Source organism: Gymnodraco acuticeps, unplaced genomic scaffold, assembly GCF_902827175.1.
Source record: "Gymnodraco acuticeps unplaced genomic scaffold, fGymAcu1.1, whole genome shotgun sequence".
Classification (NCBI taxonomy): Eukaryota; Metazoa; Chordata; class Actinopteri; order Perciformes; family Bathydraconidae; genus Gymnodraco; species Gymnodraco acuticeps.
Genome location: NW_022990502.1, coordinates 1,092,190 through 1,108,782, shown reverse-complemented (window position 1 = coordinate 1,108,782; position 16,593 = coordinate 1,092,190). Strand labels below are relative to the sequence as shown.

General features: G+C 41.9%; 1 protein-coding gene across 4 annotated transcripts in view; it reads right to left on the bottom strand.

Moving 5' to 3' along the window:
• dscama (Down syndrome cell adhesion molecule a) overlaps positions 1-16,593 on the bottom strand; it is a 99,498-nt gene that overhangs the window by 70,791 nt on the left and 12,114 nt on the right. For all 4 annotated transcript variants that reach the window (XR_004570072.1, XM_034226857.1, XM_034226855.1 and 1 more), the window contains exons 2-3: positions 4,880-5,197; positions 4,622-4,771 (exon numbers count right to left, since the gene is read on the bottom strand). Coding sequence is in view for 3 of the 4 variants with exons in the window: in XM_034226857.1 (XP_034082748.1) it covers positions 4,622-4,771; positions 4,880-5,197 (468 nt within the window). In the remaining variant the exon portion in view is untranslated. The remainder of the gene's footprint in view (positions 1-4,621; positions 4,772-4,879; positions 5,198-16,593) is intronic.

The following is a 16,593-nucleotide window of genomic DNA, read 5'->3' as shown; positions in this document are numbered from 1 at the left end:
CTCCAGCACAGAGGGACCAGTAAAACCATTACCCACCCACCCCAGCTCAAGGTTGTGCTGCGCCAATGGCTGCACTTCCTACATAGCATGCTAAGAAAAGGGCAAAACCAACAGCGAGCGAGGCTGCTCCTGACAAAAGGCATTCATTATACCGCACCACCTCCAGCTACAGTTTAACGCAGATTACATTCCACCCTCCAGATAACAGTTACAGTAAGTCACCATCCTCTAAAAATACACCGAAGCTTTGATGAAGGAAGGCAAAGATTTTTCTTTTTAATTTGCATTCATTAAATGTTAATGAAATATTTATGTAAACATGCTTAACACAGGGTTGCTCACACACCTGATTCAGAACACCTCAGGGTGGACTCAATGTATCCATAGTGACAAGCATCACTTGCATACATCTACATTTGCATGGTTCCAGCCCTATTCTGTAGCTGTCTTGGAATGGAAGACAGTAGGAACGTCCAGCCTTTTCCTAGTAAGTTAACCCTTGGTATTTACTTCAAGGGCCCATTATACACAGACAATTACACGGACATGGTGCGCCTGGCTCCCCTCCCTCTCCAGACTGGCAGCAGAAATAACTCCAACACATCCCAAATGTCAACAAACATGACATGACAACTGGTAGATGCACAAGCTGCCTCAGCAAATGTTCAGACTCAAAGCATTGGAGCAATCTCCTCACACAACTATCTCACTATCCTAACAACCAGCAGCACTGGTAGAATAGAATAGAAAATATATGATAATCACACAGGTCGTTGACACCGGAGACATGCCACCACCATGTTTTGAATTGGCTGATTTTGTTGTAGCAAGAAATGTGCCAATGAAACGCTTTTAAAAAGGGTTATTTAATAATAATAATAATAATAATAATAGATTTAATTTGTTAGCGCTTTTACAGGTGCTCAAAGACGCTTGCACAATAAGTTGACTAAAAATGCAACATGAATATTCATGTGGGTAAAAAACACTGTACTTATATAAAATGACCGAAAATGGATGGATGCACATTCTAAAGAGGGAGCATGAGCAAAAACAGAATAATGGAAGCTGCAGAGAGATGAGGGAGCAGAGAGAATCTGTGTGATGGGCGGCGGCCCTGGTGCTTCGCTCATGTGCTGAATGAAAAGGAGCCCCTGTGTGGGTGTGTGTGTATTTATGTGTGTGTGAGTCTCTGCAGTAATGCTGGGGGTCAGCCCCCTCTCAGGCCTACTGCTGCTGAATGCAGAGCAGGCAGCATTGGGCCAAGGCAAATGACTACAAGGCCTCCTCAGAGACTGTAGCGCGGCTGCACCTGGGGAGGGGCCCTGCTCAGCAACACAGCCTCCGCTGGCCCATCAGCTACACTAACCATGACCCAGGCCCTTCAGCGGGCATATGTCATGTCTAAAGTACAAAAGTGTGGAATCTGTTCCTGACTGGATAAATGAGTTATAATCCCTCAAAATCTGATCACAGTGATGATCAGCTGGGCCTGCTCATACTGGGACCTACATACAATCCAAATAGTCCTGTGCTATTAACCTAGATGCACAATATGTATTTCAAGCCACACAAATGCATTAACTCACATGTCAAAGTCAGTTCATCCTATTGCTTCTTAGTGCTGTTTCTAAACCAAGCAACTGTTAAATGAGCATTTTGTTTTCAAACACCAATGTTTACTCAAATTGGTCTGACAGGTTTCATTTTTCACAGCATGTCCTGCTAATCAACCTTGTGTCAGGTCTTGGGTGTCAGAGTACACCACAGCCGCAAGTGCACACCAGAACTGTAAATCAATCTGAGCTCTTAACTACAGTACATTACCACAGATGGTGAAAATGCCCACTGAAATAAGCTAAAGATAGAGAACTGAGAACTTAAATGATCTTCTTCAAACAGGAAGCAGCAGTCGCATGCAGAGCTTGTGCTCCGGGCTTTTGACATTCTAATATAGCCTACTGTAGATGTACACAGTATTGCAAGTAAAGTAAGTCATTAACAACGTTTATACAGCGCCAATAGTTATGATAGGCTTTTCATAAGAGCCTCAAGGCTGCTGGGGCTTTACCAGAACTGACCATCACTCCTATAAGCTAGCTAGCTAGCAAAGATGGTTTGCGGTACCACACCATTAAAGACTGCTCAAGTGACCGTGCAATATTAATGGTGCCTACGTTTGGAAACCAGTCCAGTGGTACCTTACTTTAATAATAATAATAATTCCTTACATTTATTATAGCGCTTTTCCAGATGCTCAAAGCGCTTTACAAATACACATTACACATATCATACATGTAATGGTCATGTACTGTGGACAATACGCACAGGAGCAAGTTCAGGTGAAGTGTCTTGCCCAAGGACACACCGGCTTTACAGACGCAGCAGCGGCGGGTTTCACCCCTTGATCTGATGATCATTGCACAGCGCACTGCGCCACACCGTCCATCTTCACGCCTCGAAGTCATCGAGGCGCTTTTACAAGTACACATTAGTATTATACATGTACTGTGGACATTACCCACAGGAGCAAATCCGGGTGAAGTGTCTTGCCCAAGGACACAACGGCCTGACGCAGTGGCGGCAGGAGCAGGTTTCGAACTGGAGTTCCACAGCACCCCCCTTGATCTGATGACCAGATGCACAGACCACTGCGCCACCCGTCCCGGGAATAGTAAAAAAAAACATTTTAAACTTTTATTTGTATAGTTCTCTTTTTACTAGTTGCAGCTAGTTGCGTACCTTCCGTTACATAGCCGAGATGGCGATTGTTGGGTGCAAGAAGTCTACAGGGTTCCACATTCAACTTTTACACCATCCAGGTACAAGCACGCATATGACACACAACTGTTCTCATATTAAGTCACAAATGTAAAGGAAAATAAGTCAGAAAATAAAACTCTGTTGCAACATTAGCACAATAGCAGATAATATATTTCTTCCTCCTGGTAAAACAAGTTTAAAAGTCAAGAGCAAGAAGTGGATATTTTCTACAGTGGTTCTGTTCAAACACCAGACCACGCTATAAAACTTCTATAGAGTGCCACAGTGACGCGTCCTAAAACCAGGAAGTAAGTTAGCATTTGACCACTTCCGGTTCCTTCGACAAAAACCAATGCAATTTCTCCATAGGATTTTGGAAAATAGCTCGAAATAAGGTCTGTGGTTGACACAAATTGAAGAGACAGATCACGTTTTGTTCAGCCGGATATTATCCACATGTCTACCCTACTTTTGTAATTTTCGAATCATAAATCTAATCGATAGATTTATAATTGATAGATTTATGATTATAAAATGATTAAGGAGTTTCCTTCCGGGTTTTAGGATGTGGCACTCTATTGGACAGCTATACTATACTGTAAATTGTATTGAATGTCCTGACCCCATGCATTTTTTATCATGATTTGCCATTATTTTCTAATGGACACCAGGGTTCATTGTTAGTCTACTCTGCAACAACTCGAAAAAGGTAGACCAACACATTGAGACCAACACAGGGCTGCACATCATGCTACACTTTCCCAACCGAAGAGCCACGTTAATTATTCATTGCAAAGACAGAAAAGCTTCATTTCACAAAGTTTTTTGTTTCAATTCCAAGTGTTGATAATATTTTTGTCCATTAAAAATTAAAATGTGTTGAAGCTCGGTCATGGAGATGCGGGGGTTAAGCCATCTTGCATTGAGCTGTCAGTTACGTGCACATAGACTTACAGACAAGGACCCACGCACACAAATAGTGCACTTAAAACGTGTGTAGCAGAGGATGAGGGGAATGGACGGTGTGTCAGTAGGATGCGTTCACTGAGACGTGAGGAAGGACCATTTGCTCATGGATTCATAGGCTTCCGTCATCCATTATTTAGCATGGAGACGAGCAGTGGATTGGTGGCTGGATGATTTTTCTGACAGCGTTTACATGGCTGATGGCTACAGACATGACGATTTTTGCTGCTTTGTTTTGATGGTGCAGAAACTTTTTTTCTTCAAACGCACCAATGTATTCTCAATAAGAAAAGTATACATTCCATCCTAGCATTCAGCTATTTTTGCAAACACGCTTGCGGCAAATCCATTCATGGACAATTAAGAGATTGCTATAAATTTCAACATGGCCAATTTTGCCTCAGAGGACAATTGTGAAACGTCAACAAAAAAAGCAGTTGCTGGCCAGCGTTTGCCCTCCATGCAAAAGCTAAATGACATTAGCCTTTGTCTATTGAGTTTGCTAAATGCCCCACATGAAGTGTATTTGCCCCCCAGGGCTGGGAAACAATCGTGCAGGCGAGCGTTCCATTAAAGTGATTTGAATGATCAGAGTATTGCAGTGCTTCCTAGCAACCAGAGAAATGGGTCAATACTGTGAGGCTAAGTGACATGGTTGGCAGCCTGCGCTCCCGTGGAAGAGGAGCGGGACCTCACTGTCACTGGGTCAGACAGACTGGTAACATTCGTACGGTTAGCTCAGACAACAGAACTCATCCCAGGTCAGCAAAGAGGTAAACAACAGAATCCTTATCAGTAGCTTAATACTGACGCCACATTTCCAACTCCCACACACTGAGCTTTCGGACATTGAGCAGTGGTTAGTGTAGTAAAGAAAGATGCCATGACTTACTTTCAGCGTTGATTGACATTGTGTCTTTCTCCCAGGACACAACAGTGATGTAGGCCTCCACTGAGGAAGGGATAATGCACTTGAAGACCGCCACATTTCCTCTCATGGCTTTCTGGTCCTCCACCCGGACAGTGTAGGGCTCTCGTAGGACTGACAGGAGGGGACAGATTGGTGTTTGAGACAGAAAAACTGCTTGTAAGGCAAGCTCATAATGGACCATGATTGATGGATTGATGAAGTGTAGAAATTCAAACTTACCAGCCTTAATGTGTACATCTTGGCTCCTGATTCTCCCTGAGGGGTTCTCTGCTGTGCAATAGTAGGTGGTGTCGTGGATGAGTTTGCTAAAGCTGGAAGGGGGGATATTGAATATCTGAAGGGTGCCATTGGGGTGCACATGGCGGATCCCTGGCACATCATAGATCTCCTCGCTGGTGGCCAGGTACCAGCGCAGCGAGACGGGGGGCACGCCTACGGCGGGACAGGGCACCAATGTCCCTGTGGTGCTGGCAAACACTACCTCTTGCACAGATGCATTGACAAAATATAAGCTGGAACGTAGATCTTCACAGAAAACTGCAGAGAGAGACAAAAAAATAATGTTAGACAAGCTCCTTTTTAACCTCCTAACAAAACATAAACATAGAGTGGGCCGACCCGGAAGTTAGCATTGCAAGGGCTAACTTGACTAAAAGCCATGGGATTTTCCCATCTGATTTCCAAATACTGCAGAAGAAAAATATATTTTGCAAGCACATGTATATGATACTTAAACATTTTGTTCAGCAGCATCATTTCCACATATTAACACTTATTTTATGATTGTTGAGGCATCAAATCAATCACCAGAAGGAAATAACGAAGGGCTATAAACAAACTACATCAAGTCACATTGCTGTGCATCACCAACGCTAAGCTAAAGGTGGCTAACGTTCGATGTGTTGAAGTGTATGAGTCTCATTTAGTCAGTTATTAACTGACATATTTGATGTTGTAAAACAAAACATGATCATACAAAGATCTTATCTTCAGGCATCTAACCTAAAACATGTTCAAAAACCTGTCGACTTAGAGATGAGGGAACTGGAAGTAAAATGCTAAATGCTATTTCAGGTTTCAGAACACATTTCTGCACCTCTCTATTGTATGCTATAGGATTTTAATTAAACTGACCAGCCACTATTGTGCAAGCTACCCACTACATTGCAGAATAACAATTATATCTGACAGAATTGTGCTATCTTTTCTTTGAATTTAGGCTGAGTGTGTTTTTCTCTGGTTGGACCATTGTGTTTGTTCCCACTGCAGTGTAGGGAGGCTGCAGGAGAGTGTCTATGAAGAGACATTGCAGCAAAGCTGTGGGAGAGGAGGCGTGTGGCGCAGTGGATAGAGCCTTGGTGTTGGGATCAGGGGGGCACAGGTTCAAACCCCACTGCAGTCAGCATGTCGTTGTGTCCCTGAGACACTTCACCCCAAAGTGCTCCTGTGGGGATTGCCCACAGTATTGAGTATGTAAGTCTCTTTGGATGAAAGCGTCTAACAAGTAATGTAATGGAGAGCAGCAATGGATGTGAAACAACAGAGCCAGTCTGTAGACACATCCGTGCTCTAAAGCATCTGTGAAAACAACCCTGAAAAGCTGACTGAGACAAAGGAAGCTTTTCTGATGATCAATTGCACATTTTAGTTGCAAGGATGTAAATTGTCTTCCCTGTCGTATATACTGACTAAACATATTGTGGTAGTTGACTGTTTTTTTAACAAAACATGACACCCTACAGAATACACACAAATATATCCACAACTTTCCAGGCTTAAGAAACTCTTCTGAATAAAAAATAGTACATGTTTAATATAAGGTGCTATATTGTGTGAGTAACAATCTTTGAAAGACATTTTGGTGTTCTCAAGGTTTTATTTGTCTCCTTTCCAATGTGTTTGTCAATTGTTCTCATGACAAAGTCACTGCATCGATACTTTCATTAGAATGAAAAGTGACATTGCTTCTGTGGCTTCCAAAAGGTTTCATATTAGGTAATCCTGTATTGTAACAACTATACTGTTGCTGTGTGAGAATCAGCTTCCATGATTATAATCTGGATATTGGCAACCAAATGGTCCTTACAGCCGACTGCGGACGGTGTTTCCAAGTCATCTTAACTGATGAGGCATGTCAATGCAACTCTTTGCTGTAATGGACAACCCACACTGCTGGCACCAGGCCAGGATATGTATACTGGCTGGATCCCAAGAAAGGGCGGAGGACTTTAATACATCCTCTGCCTTTTTATTTGTGTACTGCTGTTTGAGTTAAACAGTAATAATAATGAGAGATTACTGCAGAACCCAGTTCGAAGGATATTTCCCCAAAAAAGGTGTAGTTTTTAGATGCTCTTTCTATTCTGATGTTGAGATAACTAAGACAATATATATATATATATATATATATATATATATTTATTATCATATAACTAAATTAAGAGCTTTATCAACATTTCCCCCATTAGTACCAGTACATCGAACATAGTTATCACTATTGTGCCTATTGTCATGGATCACCGGTTATGCACACCTTTTTACTCTACCTTTCCCTTACATCCAGACCCTGAATTGCTTAACCCAGTTGAATTATGCTTCTGTTTTATTTAGTTATTACTTGAGGTGGATTTATGGATTGTATCCTTTAATTGTCTTCATGTGCTATTGCTTTGTGTACTTCTCCATTCCATAATGTATTTATTTGTATCTTTTGTCCCCTCACTAAAAGTTCTTATGTGAGAGGTGCACAAATATAAATGTATTATATTATTTTTCCTATTATTATTATTATTACATTATGATTATTAGTAGTAGTGTTTTATTATATGTATTTATTATACTAAATAATACATTAAATATGAATGGCAAATGAAAGAAAAAAATGCTTATTTTATTTAATAAATGGTATTTCGTCTGTGGAGTTGAACAGTGTGTGTGTGTGTGTGTGTGTGTGTGTGTGTGTGTGTGTGTGTGTGTGTGTGTGTGTGTGGTGTGTGTGTGTGTGTGTGTGTGTGTGTGTGTGTGTGTGTGTGTGTGTGTGTGTGTGTGTGTGTGTGTGTGTGTGTGTGTGTGTGTGTGTGTGTGTGTGTGTGTGTGTGTGTGTGTGTGTGTGTGTGTGTGTGTGTGTGTGTGTGTGTGTGTGAGAGATACAGGCTCTCTGCTCCTGTCGCCAGCCCGCCTGTACGACAGCTGCCAATCCCCCTCCCCAGAGACCAAACATTTTAGCGCTTCATAAATTCCTAATGAGCACGCTCAAATCATCGCCACTTCCACCCACTGGTCGTTGAACCTGTTAAGACAAACAAACAGCGCGGAGTACACATGTTTCCGCACATTTCCAGCTGCACTCACTTCACACATGCAGCACTCTGAGGGCCCGGCCTGGAGCTGTTGAAAGGCCAACAGTTGTAGTTGTCAACAGCTACAACTCTGTGGTTTCTTATCCAAGACGAGGTAAGAAAAGGCAGAGGAGCAGTGACACATGCCTCTTGGGGGGGGGGGGGTTTATTGAGTGCCAGATCGGCTAAGCTTAAACCTGACCGTTAAGTACTTTTCAAAACTGATTGGCAGATGGAGAGTCAAACATTGATGTATAAATTCACCAATATATGAATATGTTTAAAAGTGTTAAAGCTTAGCAGCAGTACACAGATATACGTTGTGTTTGTCCCTATGTGCTTGTAGGGTTAGGGTTATTTTGTTATTTTGTGTGTACATTGTGAAATGTCCTGTTTTGTAGTTGACTTGATGCAGATAATAACCTCCAGCTTTTATTGTCCTGTCATCAAATTTCTCTGCATTTGTACATAATTCAAACATTTGGAAACATTTTTGATGTAGCTGTAATAATCTTGTATGCTTGCAAAATATATAACGGTTAAAAAAAACGAAGAGAAGCACAAGCCAAAGAAAATAACATTCTTAAATGGCTCATTTCCCATAATGATGCATGAAAAACTCGCAAACACAGAGTAACAGCTTGTCAGTTGTTTTCTCAAGTAGGAAAATGTGTCATCAAGATGATCATAAAATCCCAGCATCTGTTACGAGTCGCAGGGAGACACAGACACACACACACACACACACACACACACACACACACACACACACACACGGCTGTTATTGTGACATTGTTTAACTGCTTGTAGTTACAGGTTATTAAAAATGCATCATCCATAGAAGCATTTGCAGTCGCTGATTTTTATTTTATCTGAGTTGAATTTGAAACCTCCATTGTCTAAACTGTATTGGATTTTAGACTTTTGTTTGTTTAGCATTTTACATGTTGGAGACTCCTTGGTTAATCATTGTACCTGGGTTACTTTACATTACATTACATGTTACTTGTTCCAAAGCGACTTACATACTCAATACTGTGGGAAATCCCCACAGGAGCACTTTGGGGTGAAGTGTCTCAGGGACACAACGACATGCTGACTGCAGTGGGGTTTGAACCTGTGACCCCCTGATCCCAACACCGACACACTAGTCCACTGCGCAACACACCTCCCCACTTTAATGTTATATTGTATTTCTGAACTTGCATTGATCATCTTACAAAGTCATTATCATCAATTGTAGGCGGTCATGTCTTTTTATTTGTTTAAAGTCACAAGAATACAGTGAAATACACAAATATAAATGTACAGTAGAGCGGTCAAATGTAAAGCTCTTCTCTGTGCCTGAATGTATTGTAATTGAACCCAAACTTTAAAAATAATCCTGATAAAAGCTTAAAATAATATAAGATACACTGTAAAAACCGAACCGCTGACTTTAGTTAAATTAATGATGTCAACAGATTTCACATAACTGTATTAGGTTAGTTAAACGCAATAATATTACGTTTGAATACAAAATATTAGGTTAAACTATATTATTGCTTTCACCTAATGAAACATGTGACATTTGTTGACACACAAGTCACGTTTCAGTTTGGTCAGTGTGTGTGATGGAGGCTAGACCAGAGCAAACAGCCATCACGGTCTGATTGTTTATAAGGTGAGTGAAGATGAAAGGCTGCTTCATAACTGCTTTTGTCCAAATCCGCTTTGCACCAACTCATAAAAAATGGAGACGCCCACCAGCTCCGCCTCCACCACCAATTTCTGGGTGGCTGGTTCCTTGAGATTGGAAAGCCTGATGGACACAACCCTGGCAGATCCCAAACGTTCAGAGAGATACAGTGGAAGTGCATTTATTTTTTAGCGCAGCGCCAAGAAAAGCGGCGAGGGCGGGGTTTGAGTGGGGAGGCGGGAAAGCTGGAAAGCACTCTGACAGTGACACGCAGGCTGCTATTAAAAGAGAGAGCCTGGACGAGAATGTAAAGAAAAGGGAGAAGGATAGTGGAGGAGCCATGACGGAGGTCAAAGGCTCGCTCCATCTCAGTTGTATACCACAAATTAATACTTTCTTTTTCCATTTCTCCCTTTCTCTCCAGCCTCTTCCTACAGAACTCGTTTCTCCAGCCCAGCCTCCTCTGTCTGCATAATGTTGTAACCTTCATCTCCCCTTCACGCTCCTCTGAACCTGTCTCTCACATTCGGACTTTCTCCACCTTCACATGAGGATGCAGGTGCAAAGAAAACAATGCATGCACAGGGAAAGAGCTGCAGAGTAGGTCACACTGCAGTCACTGTACTGACTGATCATCTCTATTTATCAAACACTGGACCTTCATGAGTCCCTGCAACAGCAGAGCAGCCCAAAACCAACGTGCTGCAGGAAACACAGCACATCCTCCTTAATACAGTGGTGCAGGAATGAGTCCAGGTTATAGCCATTAAGCACTTTTTTCCTCACTTCGAATTCTAACTTTGTTTTAAGATAAGATTTGATTTTGATTTGATTTGATATACTTTATTAATCTCCGTGGGGAAATTGTTTCTCTGCCTTTGACCCATCCTAGTGTTAGGAGCAGTGTGCTGCCATTTTGAACGGCGCCCGGGGAAGATAAACCTTTATTGAACCCAGTAGGGAAATGCAGGTGTTTTACAGTGATAAGAACGGCAAGATGCCTTAAAATAAAGGCTGGGGTTAACACAAACTGAAGAGTTTTTTGTGTGTTGTCCTGGAACATGAAATACAATAGTAAATAGCCCACTGGTGAATGTCTGAAGCTTTTATGTGTCATGAAAACAGAGGTTGCTCACAAGTGGCTAAATGAGAATAGTCAACATCATCACGCCAATCATTAGCCGCCTTTAGCTTAGCGGTGGTGATGCAACAGTCCTCTGGTTTGTTTACAGCCTAGCATTAGCTTTTTACTTCTTGCAGTTGCATTTACGTGTGTTTGCCACAGATCTTATTTTCTGCAATATTCCAAAATGAAAATAAAAAACCCCATTGCATATTGTCGAAGAGTGCTTGCGATGCTAGTTTCTGGGTTAGCCTTCAAAAGTACGTCATCAATGCACCACTCTATAAAACATGACCTTACTTTAAGTACCTTTCCAATTATGCATTCAAATCATGAGTTCAATGGCAGACACTCCTTGCAGTATGTTACCAGAATTTGTACTTTGGAGGTATTTTATATGAAGATTTGGTTGCAAAAGAATTGCCCGAGACAAACCGACCCAGTTTATCATAATGATTTGGCTGTTGGTCGTCACACTTTTTTTTTTTGTGAAGCACTGTTAATTAATAATCTCATTTAAATCCTCATCTCAGAGAAATGTAACAGACTGTTTTTGTTGCAGACAGAAGAGGCACATTTTGGAGGATTTATTGTTTAACTGGGAACCGGATGAATGTAGAAACAGAGATTACAGATGTATGTGCAGCCTATCGATAGTCAGCCTGCAGATTAAAGCCTGCAAGGCTTTGGTCAGAATCTCAAAGGATTTCTGCCTCTCTTGTTGATTTTACTTTAAAATGAATGATCTTCTTAAGATGTTGCAACTGCTTTTTGAAAACTATGATTGTGCTGTTTCTTGTTCCCTTTTATCAAATGTTCCTTCCTGTTCCTGAGACTTTTGATGAAGACAGTTTTGTCCTCAAATGAACAAATTGTACAAATCCTTAAAGTCATTATATCTTAGTTATTTTTGTCAGCATCACACACACAATATTACACCAACACACTCCCATGCCTATCATGACCCCCCCCCCCCACACACACACACACTAACTCACTAGCTATGTCAGAGCCCATCTTATTCTAAGTCAGTTCTCCCCGAGCCAAAACCATAAAAAGGAAAAGGTGATATTGTTCAATTATGAATCAAACATGTATAATAGATGCATTCTCTCTTTTATTTTGTTTTTAGTCTTAGGAAAGCTCAGAGGAGGAGCAAGAAGGGGCCGTCCTGTGTGGTTTGTGAAGTGGGTCCCTTTTTCCTGCCGGTTCAAATAATGCTTGGCACAGTCCCAGATGTCAGCACCCTTTGGTGGAAGGGCCTGCTGAAGCCTCTAACTGTGGATTGCAGGTGAATCCTAATGCAATGCTCCCATTGCGGAACCTCTGCTGTCGGAGCTCAAGGGCACTAGGCGAGCCTCGGTCAAGGAGAGTCCAGGCGGGCGTGTCAGAGGGATGTGGGGGGATGAGCGCTAATGTCTGGTAGCCCACTAACAGAGAGGCTGACACAGTCTCCGGCTGACAGCTGAGACAGTGAGGAGTCGATGCAGGCAGTAATGCTGCTGGGTTAATCTGCCAACATTACAGAGAATGCTGGGAGAACAGGCTGCAAAGATACTTCATAATATTCCAAGCAAGCCTTTCCCCAATATTACATGTTCAGTAAGACCCGTGAACCTCCGTTCTTACAATGTCAGCAGTCGCTTCCAAATAACCCAGGCAATTTATTTAAGTAAATGCCTGATCAATACAGGTCCCACTAACACACAACATTAACAGGCCTGTGCATTAGCCCGCTGATGACTGATGTGTCAGGGCTTTTTGCCAGGCCTGTGTTTACCTCAACCAAACACCATTAATCAACCTTAGATGAATGGAGCCTCTTGTTTAAATGTTGAGATGGCAAAAAACTCATGGATGCTTCACATTGTCTCATAATGCCCTGGATGACTGCAACAACATTCTGATATAAAGCTTTTGTCTCTTGATTTTCTCACATCAAATGATCTGCCCTGCCTGAAGCAGCTAATGTATTTAAACATTGCAGTCCAATTGGCTCTCAGCCACAGTGTGGCCGGCACCAGGAGATCTCTGTGGTGCTACAGTGGACACCAGGGCATCTAAACATTAGGGCAACTCTACTGGGGAAAACAGGCACTGAGCCACACTGACAGCTCATGGCAGGCCATGCAGGTAATTAAGGCAGAGCTCTGCAGAGACGCCTAGGGAGGGGAGGGGGGTTGGAGCAGGGGGATTGCAAAAGAGGGAGGGATAGTGAGGGGTGGAGGACAGGACGGCCTCATGATGACAGTGAGTAAGCATCCAAACCCCCCTTTACCCCTTCCTCTCCTGCCCTAGGGGCTTACACAATAATCAGTAAAGAGAAGTGCAGCGCAGATCCGAGATGCACAGATTGGAGAACAGGGTCTCCTCTCCCCAAATCACCTGCTTCCATTTTGCCCTCATGAATAATGTTAAGCAGTGCGCTCAGTGCCATGCAGCCGCTATGTAAAACCAATGATACCCTCCTCTGATGTCAACTCTCTGGAGGGCGAGACGAGAGTCAGCGTGGAGTGGGTTGGTTGATGCATATGAACGCTCATTTACATGAGCGCCAACAGGAGAGGAGGGAGTTCCCACTACTTTGAAGACCCTAATCAGTTATATCGTCAAGGTCTAAATGGACAAATACTGCAAATCCACTGGGACAGAGGGTTAGAGAAATAAAAGAGAGATGACTAAGGAGTGAAAAAGAAACATTTTGAGTGAGTTAACAAACTCTAGTTGCTGCTATGAAGCCAATATGCAAAGCTATTGAGTCAAAGAAGAGAGGTACAACATCAATATGAGACATGTATAATGCTTCATTACTAGGGATGGGTATCGTTAGGATTTTATCGATACCGATACTGCTTATTGATACGGGTATTTTTCGATACTTTTCAATAATTTGGTGCTCAAAATTATAGACATGATTACAAGATGTGAAGATTAAACAACAGTCATGTTATTGTAATTTATTTGTATTTATTATTTAATGTAACTTTTTCAATGTCATACGAAGCAGGTATGAGTGTGTTTGACAGTGTGTCTCTGGAAGGCGGGCGGTTATTAGGGGCAGTTCATAAATCCATGTAAACATGACCATTATTCAGTTAAAACGAGACACTGCGTGCGCACCTCCTAAACCGGAGGCTCCGGTCGGCTAACTATTATAATCTTTATTGCGTTCATTATTTATTATTTATAATTATAATGATGGATTTTCAGTAATCATTTTAAAGTTACACAGAGACATTGGAATAACCGTTTGTATGCCCTTGAACACAACTTTTGATCACAAAACAGCAAAGGTAAGACATCATTATCATCATGGCTACGTAAAGTGAAGTTGTCTTCTTGCTCTTTCCTGGCTTCTAGTTCAGTGAGTTTTGGTCGTACAGTGATGAGATTTATACCAATGGAATATGTTGTTTGTGCAGATAAAATGACGGTGGCTAAAACATCCAATCACCGAACTTAAACCATAGCTGAGGATCTTGGGTAATCAGTTCAGTGGGTGTGTATCGCAATAATGCTCGAAATGTCCCTTATAGGCTCTACGTCTGTTTCCGGTTATTTTTATTTTGAAATTCAGTTCCTGACGGACGCCAAAAAAGCCAAAGATTATAGAATTAAACAAATAAATAAAAACAAGGATAATTGTGTGATATTGTTGAGTAAATAACAGTGTGTTATTTTGAAAAGAATAACAAATTAGGAGGAAAAAAAGATTGAAAAATGTCAGAATTCTGAGGCTCTGAGCCCCATTTTGCTCGCGGACAGCAAAAAAAGTCCGACATTATACGATTTAAAATAAAAACAATAATCGTGGCTTGATATTGAGTAAGAACATGTTTTTCTGAACCCCACAGCTTCCGGTCTTCCACGACCCGACAGGACAAAAAAACGTGCTGCAGGCACGAAACACACTACCAATAGAAATACATTGCTTTTAAAATTGTTCTGTGTGACACGAAAAAAAGAGGAAAATCATGTTGGTGAACACGAATCAATAGATTACATGTCGTGACTATAACACGAAATGCTGTGAGACTGGGTTGGCCCCTATGGTCTGCCCCCGGGAGTCTCACAATAATAAGAGCGCTGTTATGAGAGATGACGAGTGGCATTCACAGTGGCCAATCAGAGTGGCAATCAAACCGGATAGGTCACACGGGATGAGGGTTCCCAACCAACCAGAATTGTTTAAACTAAGGAAGTAGCGTAATTCATATACCGATAGCAGCACCGTTTGACCAGCGGCTAAACGGTATACCAATACCGTCCAATCAGGTACCGGTACTGACTTAGTACCGCTTCTCGATACCCATACCTATTCATTACACTTGTTAGAATTGAAATTGCACTATTGTCCTCTGACGCATTACACTGCATTATATTTGTGTCCATGACAATCACTTTTTCTCCTTAAGCGGGTTTAAAGCCATGCTAGATGCCTTGAGGATTGCGATGTTGGTCTGTCAGACTAACCACTTGTACCCTATAGCTGAAACATCTCTTATATTGGACTCTTGTGATGGTGAACACAGCAACATTATACCTGACAAACTTCACAATGCAAGCATTTTCATTGTTAGCATGCCAATGTTAGTATTAAGCAATTTTGAGTCTATGTATAACCTCACAAAACAGCTAGCATGGCTGCTTTTATAACAAGATAGTTGTTGACTATTTGTACAAGTACTGCAGTTTAAAGAAACCGTTTTGGTGGATTTTGGCAGTCGTCAGGGCCAAGAAACATCCCTACGCACTCAAACACTGATGGCACACCCATCTCAGCCATCAACAGCTATTTGGGGAAAGATATCTTGCTCAAGGATACTTTGAGCTGTAGGCTGCTCCAGCTCCTGAAAACAGCCACCCATATACAGTAACTCAGCAATAGTCAGAACAGTTCTACAGTCATTGAAAAAATGTTGTATGTAACAATCACAGCACATTTTAAACAGTTTAACTAATTGGTTGGTTAGGATTAGGGTTGGGGAAACATTATTTCTGTTTCAGTTAAATGTTAAACTCTGACTGAGCTGACAGACAGGGAGAAGGAGAAGGCAGGTGGATTTCAGGTGAGCCGAGAGGAGGACATTAAAGTCAGCAGGGAGGGGATGAACCACGAGATTAGCTGAAGGAGGAAGGCTGACAGCTTGAAGATCATCTACATATTATATACAGCACAGAAACTGGTCTGTGGTCCCGCTCATTCCCCCCATCATGACATCTATACAGGGGTTAATATTCATATATGTCAGCCGTTGGAATAATATTAAGGCTTTAAGTTTCACAAAAAAAGGGTGTGGACGCTTTGAGTGACAGGTGGGGGCCATCTCAGGTGGCTAGAAGCTAGCTGGCTGCTCTAATTCGTCATATAGGCCCACGTAAGCTCCACCCACTTTCTTTGCCCACTTTTGGATTAGCTGGGAGTTAGGCGTTGCTAAAATGGCGACAGTTGAAGCCGCCCACTTTGAGCCTCACGGCAGCTCTGCAGCCTTTCTTTATACATTCTATTATAATCGTAATGTAATATGTACTTACATATAGGTACAGCATCATAAGGGAGTAACAATTGGGATTTGCAGAGGAAAGAAGAAACACGCACTGTAATTGTTTACTTGGTACTTTTGGGGTGCAGTACTGTTATTCAGTGTTGAGCTTTAAGAAAAGGGTCAAGCAGCTTAAAGTGTAAGTAAAGGGTAGGAAGATATAAAGGTGAATACGACGCCTCCAATTTTACAATGTAATTGAAGGTTAGGAAGACGAAACAGACTCACAGCACTTTTACATTACATGCTAA